This window comes from Crinia signifera, chromosome 4 (assembly GCF_055691185.1).
Source record: "Crinia signifera chromosome 4, ASM5569118v1, whole genome shotgun sequence".
Lineage (NCBI taxonomy): Eukaryota > Metazoa > Chordata > Amphibia > Anura > Myobatrachidae > Crinia > Crinia signifera.
Window position 1 is genome coordinate 333,140,690 of NC_139220.1, and position 12,354 is coordinate 333,153,043.

Here is a 12,354-nt window from a genome sequence, read left to right on the forward strand (position 1 = left end):
GTAATTGAATAAGTGGGTCATGTGATGTATTGCAGAAGATACTTCATAGTGGGTTGTTTGGCGTAAATACTCCGCTTACGGGCGGTAGCACCGCTTGGCTCCCGTTCGGATGCGGTATTTCCGAGCATACTCTGTAATACTCTGTAATACCGTGCAGAATCGGAGTGTTTCTCCCGCACACGCATGGTTTGTATGTCGTCCGTAAACACGCCCTGTTCTTAAAGAGTCAGTCCGTCCGAATGCGGAGGACACGTGGGCGTTTCTACGGACGATGGCCGCATGCGGCAAAACACCGTGGCGTGCGGACCGCTCCGTAAGAATGCGGGAATATCCGCACCGATCAGAATAAGGGCCAAGGAGTGGATCCCCACAGCGCTAGATCACAGGATCTTTTTCTCAGTGAAATTTTCTTGTCTTTCGGCCTTTAGCATCCGGGGTTTATTTTTCGGGACACCGGAAAAAAGAGAGAACAATCTCCTGATAACCGTCAGTTAATGATAAAAATAAAGTGACCCAATCTGTCACTACTCCAACTCACCTAGACCAGCTAGGAGAGGTTCACATAAAGGTTTCTTTCAATGGAACATCAAACGAATAGGCACAATTGGAAATAGACTCACCTAGGGACAAAGCCCTATGTACACCAAAAGGTTTCTTTAGTCGATGGAAGTATGCACCGGGATACACGACTCGTTCAAAATAAAACAGGTCACATTTATTGTTTAAAACAGGATACTCCAAAAACTGCCAAATACAGCCACGTCCGAAAACCCTCATCCGGAATGGGGGCCAATCCGAGGCAGTAAGTCCACAGGTGTTACAAAGGTGGGTGTCTTGGAGTCCTGGATAAAATCCTAAGCAAACACCAACGCGTTTTGAACCTTGTTAGTTCTTCCTTAGGGTGTCTACACCTGTGGACTTACTGCCTCGGATTGGCCCCCATTCCGGATGAGGGTTTTCTGACGTGGCTGTATTTGAAGTATCCTGTTTTAAACAATAAATGTGACCTGTTTTATTTTGAACGAGTCGTGTATCCCGGTGCATACTTCCATCGACTAAAGAAACCTTTTGGTGTACATAGGGCTTTGTCCCTAGGTGAGTCTATTTCCAATTGTGCCTATTCGTTTGATGTTCCATTGAAAGAAACCTTTATGTGAACCTCTCCTAGCTGGTCTAGGTGAGTTGGAGTAGTGACAGATTGGGTCACTTTATTTTTATCATTAACTGACGGTAATCAGGAGATTGTTCTCTCTTTTTTCCGGTGTCCCGAAAAATAAACCCCGGATGCTAAAGGCCGAAAGACAAGAAAATTTCACTGAGAAAAAGATCCTGTGAATTAGCGCTGTGGGGATCCACTCCTTGTCGTGTTGTAAGTCCACTTGGATGACGCAGAGGAAAAAGATCTGGAGTAGGGTCCGCAAGACTCTTCTCTCTGCGACCTCGGTCACTAAACAATTTTTTTTCTGATCGTCACAGGAGACCGTGTACATTCAAAACAGGAGACTGAGTGTGGCTTTCTACCAAAAATATCAAGCTTCGTCAGCCTTCATAGAAGCTAGGTCCCTGTTTTATGGGGCCATTTAAGATTCTCAATTTAACCCAGTGGCATCCTAGGACTCTGAAAGTTCATAATACTTTTCATTGTTCTTTGCTCAAGCCCACATTTCAACATAGGCTTCAGAGGCTGGCACCGTTCTTTGGTTCAGGGCCATAAGAAGTTCATTGTGGATAGAATTTTGGACTCCAAGATTGTTCGCAAGCAATTGTTGTTTCTCATCCATTGGAAAGGGTATGGGTCTGAGTAGAGGTCTTGGGTTCATAATTACAGACTTTACACCTTAATGAAAAGCTTCTTTAAGGAGTTCCCGTAGAGACCAAGTTCTAGGGGTCAATGGACCCCTCCTCCAGGGGGGTACTGTTATGCGGCTGTGTGGCCACCACCGCCTCCTCCCTCTCTCCCTAAGCCAGGGCTGGGCAATTGCGGCCCTCCAGATGTTGAGGAACTACACATCCCAGGATGCTTTGCATTAGTTTTGCTATGTGGCCATGCTGAAAATTATGCAAGGCATGCTGGGATGTGTAGTTCCTCAACATCTGGAGGGCCGCAATTGCCCAGCCCTGCCCAAAGCTCTGGTGGTACAAACAGTTCCAGAGGCTCGGGGTCAGAGAGAAGCCACATATTTGCAAGGCAACGCCCCAAGCATCTCTCCTCCTCCCAGCAGGTGGCCTCTGACATTAATAATTAATTGTGTGGCTTCGTCAGGGTCCTGACGAAGCTCTTGCGAAGCGTACGCCGACCGCTCGCAGTGTGTCCCCCCTACCCCCTCCCCACTTACCACTGTATTTTGATTATGTTTGGTTGCGCCTCACGGGTCTCCGCCGCATACGGAACCCCGCTGCTCACGGATCTGGTTGTGACGGCTGTCACCTGACTTCAGCAGCACTCTGATTCTTCTGAGGCCGTGCAAGGGCACATACCTCAGATGCGCCCTACTGACAGAGTTTAGGCGACTCTTTGAGACACAGTTACGGTGACCGCCACAAGGGCAGGCAACGGAGACGCTCTCCACACCCTGCACCAGGAGTAATTCCCAATATTAGTCTCCAGCCTCTCTGTAAAATCATTTGGGCGCACATCCTTAACCCGATCCCACAGTGGATCTTATTGTTTAAGAAGGGTTATCAAAAGACTGCAATCATTTACAAATTATTGTCTGTGTAAATATCAAGTCAATCGATCCATACCAGTGATTGATGTAACTGTTACGCTGATAGGGATTTCGTATCACACGAATAATAGGACTTGGTAGTCAATCTCCCTTCAGCACGCACTGAGTTGATACGTGTGAACCCGATCTCATGGTAGATCTCATTTCAGGGTTACACATGAAGTACAACTGTTCTTGAATTTAACAGCGAACTTCTAAGTGGGGTTCTCTGTGGTACATACACACCAGGAGACATCTATAATAAAATTTCCACTTGTTATTTGTACTACAAATCCGGGGCACACTGCGTGAGGAATTCTTCCTCTTTTAAATCACTATTTGTGTATATCTGTGTGTTTTTATGTTCGCAATCTTTTAAAAAGCATCCTTTATTAAAAGTTACATTTTAGTGTACATTCCTTTCCAAGGTGCACCTTCTGTGCTTTCTCTTTTTCTGTATATCCATACATTGGTCTGTGTATACCACCTCCAATCTGTCTATACCTCTATATCTGACTGTCTATACCCCATATTGTGCTGTCTTTCCATCTGTCTATCAATACTGCCAACACAGCATTTTACGTTTTATCTTGTGTGACTCCTCTGATGTCGGACAAGGTGTGACCCCTGGTAAAAAAATTTGCTGCATTCAGTACATTTATATGGTTTCTCTCCTGTGTGACTCCTCTGATGTAGGACAAGATTTGACCTATGGGAAAAACTTTTTCTGCATTCAGAACTTCTGGGTCAGGTCACGCAGACAGGAGATAGATAAAGATAAAACAATATTTATTAAATAGTTACTTTCTACACTCTCTCTAAATCAGTTACAAAATAAACACATTTGGAGCTAGTACCAGAACAACAGGTCCCAATAAACATCAAATTACCATTAGACTCCCCAGCACACTCACACACTGTCCTGTCCAGATTCAGTCTGTAAATCCAGAATTAGAGCATAAACCAGGCAGAGCAAACAAGTCTGCAATCCCAAGGGTAGTTTTTTATCCAGTCGTCAAAATGTTCCCACGCGCTGGCCTCAGCACACTGCCAGGAGCTGAGACTCCAAGTCCAGTAGCTTTTAAAAGCAAACTGACACACACCCTCAGCTCTCTTGATGATTTCTTTTTTTTTAAATAGTTCCAATTTCCACAATTGAAGTCCCTCCTGCAATGGGTGGTCTTAGGAAAAGATCTCCCTTAATTGGTAGAGCTCAATCTGTAACAGATATGAGTCAGGAATAGATCCCCTCTGCTGTTTCCATGTCATAGTGCCCGACTCAGTCCTAGGGGAGAACAAAGGGATCTTGATGCACTTAATCCTTTGGTGATGATAGTCAGTCACTCCTTGCTTTAACCCCTTAAAGTCATTTGTGACATCAGAGGGGCTCCGGCTGCTCCCAGCTTTATGTCCCTAGTGTCTTTACAGTAAAGCTGGGTACACAAATATACAATCATCTGGCTGTTCTTCCATTCTGGGACGAACTGTGTATAGGTGTGTGCGCTGTCCCGATTCCCTCTGTAGGATCGATAATAGCTGGGGTCCGCATCTAGATGTAGTCAGCCAGCTGACTACATCTAGACGCGCACCGCATCCATTTGCTGTATGTCTGTCCCTAGTCACCCTGCCAGCTGACTACATCTAGACGCGCACCGCATCCATTTGCTGTATGTCTGTCCCTAGTCACCCTGCCAGCTGACTACATCTAGATGCGCACCGCATCCATTTGCTGTATGTCTGTCCCTAGTCACCCTGCCAGCTGACTGCATCTAGACGCGCACCCCAGCTATTTGCCATATGTCTGTCCCTAGTCACCCTGCCAGCTGACTACATCTAGACGTGCACCCCAGCTATTTGCCGTATGTCTGTCCCTAGTCACCCTGCCAGCTGACTACATCTAGACGTGCACCCCAGCTATTTGCCGTATGTCTGTCCCTAGTCACCCTGCCAGCTGACTACATCTAGACGTGCACCCCAGCTATTTGCCGTATGTCTGTCCCTAGTCACCTCACTGGCTGACTACATGTAGACGGCCAGATACACCGTTTTTCAGAGCGGTTTGCCGGACTTAACTTTTTTACGTGACACTACAAGTACCTGTGCAGCAGGGGTGTTAACCATCATGCAATGACAATCAAGAGAGTGTGTACAGTGGTACAATCTTTTGCTTGCAATTGTTTGGACGGGAGTAGATAGGACATCGCAAGTAAAATTGTATAGGTGTGTACGCACGTATTGGCTGGTGTTTGTAGACGGTGTGTATGGTCGATTGAATGCTCGCATGAAAACAGGGATTGTATAGATGTGTACCTGGCTTAAGTGACGAGTCCCAAAAAAAACCCATCACACCTGGTCCTGTTTAAGAACTATAGCACACTGTTCAATTTTGTGCTACAATATTGTCAGAATGGACCAGGGACAGTCCATTCTGTCACATATGACTTCTCTCCTGTGTGACTTCTCTTATGTTGGACAAGATGTGACTCCTGGGAAAAACATTTGCTGCATTCAGAACATTTATATGGCTTCTATCCTGTGTGACACTTTAGATGTCGGACAAGATGTGACTTCCGGGAAAAACATTTGCTGCAATCAGAACATTTATATGGCTTCTCTCCTGTGTGACTACTCTGATGTCGGACAAGCTGTGACTCCTGCGAAAAACATTTGCTGCATTCAGAACATTTATATGGCTTCTCCCCTGTGTGACTCCTCTGATGCAGGACAAGATGTGACTTCCGGGAAAAACATTTGCTGCAATCAGAACATTTATATGGCCTCTCTCCTGTGTGACTCCTCTGATGTAGGACAAGTTGTGATTTCAGGGAAAAACATTTGCTGCATTCCGAACATTTATATGGTTTCTCTCCTGTGTGACTCCTTTGATGTCTGAGAAGCTGTGATTTACATATAAAGCCTTTGTCACACACAGAGCACACATGTGGCTTCTCTCCTGTGTGACTCCTCTGATGTAGGACAAGATCTGACTTCTGAGAAAAACATTTGCTGCATTCAGAACATTTATATGGCTTCTCTCCTGTGTGACTCCTCTGATGTAGGACAAGATGTGACTTCCGGGCAAAACATTTGCTGCATTCAGAACATGTATGCGGCTTCTCTCCTGTGTGACTGATCTGATGTCTGAGAAGTTGTGATTTACATGTAAAGCCTTTGTCACACTCAGAACATGTATAAGGCTTCTCCCCTGTGTGACTCCTCTGATGTTGGACAATATGTGACTTCTGGGAAAAACATTTGCTGCATTCAGAACATTTATATGGCTTCTCTCCTGTGTGACTCCTCTGATGCAGGACAAGATGTGGCTTATGGGAAAAACATTTGCTGCATTCCGAACATTTATATGGCTTCTCTCCTGTGTGACTCCTCTGATGTAGGACAAGAAGTGACTTCAGGTAAAAACATTTGCTGCATTCAGAACATTTATAGGGCTTCTCTCCTGTGTGACACCTCTGATGTATAACAAGAACTGACTTCTTGGAAAAACAATTGCTGCATTCAGAACATTTATATGGCTTCTCTCCTGTGTGACTCCTCTGATGTACCAGAAGCTGTGATTTATATGTAAAGCCTTTGTCACACTCAGAACACAAATGTGGCTTCTCTCCTGTGAGACTCATCATGTATGAGGTGAGAAACAAATTAGTTGCTGAAGGCTTCTTCTATCCAGAAAATAAAATAGTGTTTGTTCCTCCTCCTGAGGTGTAAGGAGATATGATGTATTTAGTTAGCTTGAGCGGAGAACAATTTCCCTTTCCACATCCTCTTAATTTGAATCCTGCTCCTTATATGTCCTGTAAGAAAGTTAATATGTAAAAGTATAATGGTTACCAGGAGAACACTACTTTTATTGTATAAGATGTATATTTATACACAACAGCAAATATCACAGACACTGACCATGATGTTACATTTGTGTACAAATGTGTCCACATACATCCAGCCTCCTTGTGTGTTAAACAGTCCTTCTAGTTGCTCCATTCCATAGTGGGACTGTAGCACTGAGCATCTTTTCCATTAAAATGCATCTTATTCGCCGAGCGATGTGACAAGAACACACAAGCAGCCTCTGATAATTAAAATATGTGGAATGCCTACATTGTGTCTACATAAGAAATGCTACTTTAATAAGCAGAAGATGCTTGTGTGTCCTATTTGCATCACTTTGTAAATAATATGCATTTAACAAAAAAAAGTCCCACAATAAGATGCTTGGCGCTACCGAGTTATAATGCACCCACGTGTAATGTGTAACCCCACTTCTGGTGAATGCTGGTGATAATACATAAGTATATATAATTATGTTATAATCATTAAATATAACGGCAAACACTGAAAAGATTGCATGCCAACACAAACTTGTACAATAAAGGTTTTGTAAACAATTCACACTGTCAAGTCGTCCTAGAATCTTAGAAACAGAGAACAGACCATAGTGCAAATATTGCCATTCACAAGAATCAATTTGTTGGTATTAAGTTACACTCACATGGAGCTCTATTTTTGATAGCATGTAATAGGGGTCTTTTTGTTGGAATCCAAGCCAATTTCAGAAGACTCCTGAAAGGACTCGCTGTGTTCTTCTCAGCTCCTATTGCACCAATGCAGCAGCATTCTTAAACTTATAAAATCAAAAACAGTTTTCTATAAGAAATCACTTTTCCAACACGGTTCTAAATCTTCAGCCATTTTGTAATGCCTTTATGGAAGTCATAGTTGACAAAATGGATGCTGCTTCTGACAAACACATGCTTAGTGCAAAGGGTAGGCCTCCTACACCGTGGCTAGTACCTTGTGCAACAAGCTAACGCCACTTGCAGCAATAATAACAGTATTTAAGAAAACAGAGTATAATAAAAGCATAGAATTATTGATGCGTTAATTTCTGTTTTAACAGTTCCATCCTCTGAACTTCGTCATATATCCGAAGAAAGTTCGTATCTCTCGCAAAACGCATCATTTGTCTCTCTCTTAATGCATCGGAAAATCTTCTTGAGCCACTTCACTAGTATATAGAAAAATTAATAATATTATTTTGGCAAAAAACCTTAAAATATCTCAAAGCATATATAACATTGACTATGCGAACCAGTTATTGGGATTCAACCAAATTAACCAACCGTAGGGAATCACATCACTCACACCTGTTTAATAAACTAATTTTTATCCCAAATAATTTTATTCAGTTTTCCTTTTTAACGTCACCATCAGTTTAATATTCATGATGCGTGTACCATATTTTAATTATGTTTCCAAATTCCAATCAGATTTTATAATCTTGGGACAATGTAAATAAATGTATTCCTTTTATATACTATTTGTTACTTTCAAATCTTCATGTTGGATTACCAAAGGAGTGATTAGTACATTTCCTCTAAAAATGTATTATAATAGTTCTTGTTTGTAACCATTTAGAAACCTTAAGTTTTGCGAATATACTATGATCCTTGTGGTAATGTCCATGGTTTAGTAGATCGTATGTTTGAGAGAACATCATAAGAAACCATTCAATTAGAACCCTTTTAATCTAAATTTTATTCTAGCCCACCCAACTCTGTCACGTGATAACTATGGGGGAAATTTACTAAGATGTGTATTCTACGTCACATGTGATGTTGCTATGGGCAACCAATCAGAATCTACTTATTTATTTAGCACCCTCCAGAAGATAATAGACAGGATCTGATTGGTTGCCCATAGCAAGATCACATAGAATACAAATCTTAGTAAATTGCCCCCTACATGTTTTGTTATACTCCAAAATATCTCCTGTTGTTACACTCTTTGCCAATTTAGTGTATTTAATGATTGCTAAGAGAGCATTTCTGCAATCATGTTCATTTATAAAAGTTTAGTTAACACGTGTGATACTTTGTCAATTTCAAACCTGGGGAGAGTCAGTAACCTCATAAGATTCATTTGTGCGAATTCTACATAGAAAGTGAAGTGTTGTTCGATTTGACTGCAATGTAAGTAGCCATTAACCCAACATTACCGGAGTGATACCGTAGATGACAATACACCCAACAATCAGTTTACCTTATTGTTCTTTCTATCAGCTCATGATGAGCGTCTAAACAAAAAATGTCAGTTTGCAAATAGATATTATTTTTTGCACCATTGTTACCATGATTTCTGATACCTTACTAGATGTATTTTAGCAACGGTTCTGGTGTGTTAGTTCTTAGTTACTTTTATGTTATTATTCATAAATTTATTTTAAACCTAATTATTTTCACATATTGGCTATCAATAATTTTTCTGATCTTTTTTTTACCATCCTCTGATGCATACCCAAACCTGGAAGCATCAGTAGTATGATGTATATGTGTGTCTGTTGTGATTATCAAACGTTGCTCACAGGAAGTGGGTTAGAAAGAAACCAACCCCTAACCAGATTGCAAAAAATCCTGCGCTTTAGTAGAAATATATATTAGTTGAGTAATCAGTTGTAATTTTTAGATACCCGCTGCTGCATACATCACCTGTGAGTATGCTTTTACCCACAGAAAAAACATACAAGAGAAAAACTGGGTCTCCTCCAACTCCCCACGCTATTAGCACGCTGCAGTGGGGGATAGGATGGAAGCCGGCCGTTCACGTCACCGCTGAACGGAGGCCGGGATATGGTAGTTGTTGCTGCAGCAAGTGCATTTCGTTTCCTCTATTGCCTGGAAACTTTTTCAAGACTTTTTCCATCTTGAAAAAGTTTCCAGGCAATAAAGGAAACGAAACTCGTTGACGTCATCAGATATCCGGCGCTGGGTCTCCAACTCCCCACGCTGTTAGCACACTTACTGCACCAACAACTACCGTATCCCGGCCTCCGTCCAGCGGTGACGTGAACGGCTGGCTTCCATCCTATCCCCCACTGCACTCGGTGTCGGACTGGTCGCTGGCACCCGCAGAAAAGGTGTCCTATTTGGAACAACTAATTGCTTCCCACGGAGTGGAATATCTTCAAACTAGTGGCGCATGCCGCCCATAGTGGGGTGAGATATACAAACTATTTCCATCGCGTTAAAGCCAATCTATTGGCGGGGACTACATTTGAATTAAGGGAGAGGAATTAAGCTCTAACATATTGCTTTATACAAGCTAGCTTTGCCCAATTTATCACAGTAATACAGCTAAAGCCACCATATATGCGTGTTTGCCTACATGCTAAAAAGACTGACGTTAATTAAACAATCTCCTGCATATTGATTGATGCTATATGGATCCCTGTGACTTTTAATTACTAACAGCCTGTGGATATCAACTGCAATTATATGCTAGCATATATCCACAATATACGCTCTTGAGAGCTTGCTACGTAGAAAACGTGGAGACCCAACCGCAAATTGCTGCTATTATATGATCTCATTAGTCATTATTTTTTAGTTTAGATTTATTTTATTTATTATTTTATTTATTTATATTGTATCTTGTATCTTATGTGATCTTTTAGAATGTGTGTCCAGGTTCATTTTGTACTAACAGTGGTATTCGGAGCCAGTAGTACTCCACCCTCCCCCTCCCTGCTGCTCCTATGATAAGTCTGTGTTCTCAGCCTGAGTACAGGGTGAGATTAGTGCAGCAGTCCCCTGTCCTCCCCCTCCCTGCTGCTGCTGCACCTCTGATAAGTCTGTGTTCTCAGCCCGAGTACAGGGTGAGATTAGGGCAGCAGTCCCCCGTCCTCCCCCTCCCTGCTGCTGCTGCACCTCTGATAAGTCTTTGTTCTCAGCCAGAGTACAGGGTGAGATTAGTGCAGCAGTCCCCCGTCCTCCCCCTCCCTGCTGCTGCTGCACCTCTGATAAGTCTGTGTTCTCAGCCCGAGTACAGGGTGAGATTAGTGCAGCAGTCCCCGTCCTCCCCCTCCCTGCTGCACCTCTGATAAGTCTGTGTTCTCAGCCAGAGTACAGGGTGAGATTAGTGCAGCAGTCCCCTGTCCTCCCCCTCCCTGCACCTCTGATAAGTCTGTGCTCTCAGCCCGAGTACAGGGTGAGATTAGTGCAGCAGACCCCCGTCCTCCCCCTCCCTGCTGCTGCTGCACCTCTGATAAGTCTGTGCTCTCAGCCCGAGTACAGGGTGAGATTAGTGCAGCAGTCCCCCATCCTCCCCCTCCCTGCTGCACCTCTGATAAGTCTGTGTTCTCAGCCCGAGTACAGGGTGAGATTAGTGCAGCAGTCCCCCGTCCTCCCCCTCCCTGCTGCTGCACCTCTGATAAGTCTGTGCTCTCAGCCCGAGTACAGGGTGAGATTAGTGCAGCAGTCCCCGTCCTCCCCCTCCCTGCTGCTGCACCTCTGATAAGTCTGTGTTCTCAGCCCGAGTACAGGGTGAGATTAGTGCAGCAGTCCCCCGTCCTCCCCCTCCCTGCTGCTGCTGCACCTCTGATAAGTCTGTGTTCTCAGCCTCAGTACAGGGTGAGATTAGTGCAGCAGTCCCCCGTCCTCCCCCTCCCTGCTGCACCTCTGATAAATCTGCGTTCTCAGCCCGAGTACAGGGTGAGATTAGTGCAGCAGTCCCCCATCCTCCCCCTCCCTGCTGCACCTCTGATAAGTCTGTGTTCTCAGCCCGAGTACAGGGTGAGATTAGTGCAGCAGTCCCCGTCCTCCCCCTCCCTGCTGCTGCACCTCTGATAAATCTGTGTTCTCAGCCTGAGTACAGGGTGAGATTAGTGCAGCAGTCCCCGTCCTCCCCCTCCCTGCTGCTGCTGCACCTCTGATAAATCTGTGTTCTCAGCCCGAGTACAGGGTGAGATTAGTGCAGCAGTCCCCCGCAGAGGCGTAGGGAGGGCGGAGCCACCGGAGCTCATGCTCCGGGGCGCAGATTGGTGGAATGGCACCGCCGGCCCGCCACCCCTCTACAAATGATCTCTGCACAACTTCAAGTATAATACTATAGTACAGGGGTGCGCATGCGGCGCTTTACTTACTGAGCTGCTGCTCGCGCAGTCAACCCTGTTCCCCGGCGGTTCCCTGCTACAACATGCCGGAGATATCTGCATAAGTCCCTCCCACAGCAGAGCGAGTCACTGCTGCATGTGACTGATAGACAGGAGCCCAGTCAGCCGGGCAGCACTTGTGGAGAGAGAGGAGAGAGCTCTCTAGAGTTCCAGCCAATCATAGCCGGTCTTCAACCCCTGCTCCTCCTCCTTCCTTTGCTCCTTTATCTCACAGTCCGGGCAGCCTGCTTAAGCATTATTCACACGTCACCTGAGCTGCAGGAGAAGATCCCCCATCACATCACTTAAGCAATGCCCATTTTCAGAGCCGGCCCTAAGCATAGGCAAACTAGGCAAATACCTAGGGCGTTTGGAATGCATAGGGGCACCAGCAGCTTTTGTTGATTAAAATGATATGCAGCATGCCTATATTCTGTGTGTGAGTGAGGCTGTATCTGCATATGAAATGGTGTATTCATGGAAATCACTGTAACATAGCATTCCGTATGCAGGTACAGCCACAGTCTCACATAGAATATAGGCATGCTGCATATCATTTTAATCATCGGAAGCTCCTTGTGTGTTCCGGTCATAACAATGCAAATAAGACGAATTTTCAGCAAAAAAGGCACCCAACGTTAGATGTATGAGGAAACATCTGTATCCAAGCAGAGGCAGAGGTCACAGTGTTAGCGGCTGTGC

At 44.4% G+C, this 12,354-nt stretch overlaps 1 protein-coding gene across 6 annotated transcripts in view; it reads right to left on the reverse strand.

Moving 5' to 3' along the window:
* Positions 1 to 3,480: 3,480 nt before the first annotated feature.
* The window catches only part of LOC146076009 (uncharacterized), a 47,520-nt gene continuing 38,646 nt past the window's right edge, over positions 3,481 to 12,354 (reverse strand). For 3 of the 6 annotated variants that reach the window (XM_083185765.1, XM_083185768.1, XM_083185771.1), the window contains one exon: positions 3,481 to 6,520. In XM_083185765.1, coding sequence (XP_083041891.1) covers positions 5,237 to 6,349 — 1,113 coding nt within the window. In that variant the 5' untranslated portion in view covers positions 6,350 to 6,520 and the 3' untranslated portion in view covers positions 3,481 to 5,236. Of the gene's footprint in view, positions 6,521 to 7,215; positions 9,443 to 12,354 lie in introns of those variants that run through there. The other 3 variants (XM_083185767.1, XM_083185770.1, XM_083185769.1) reach the window with 2 other exon arrangements.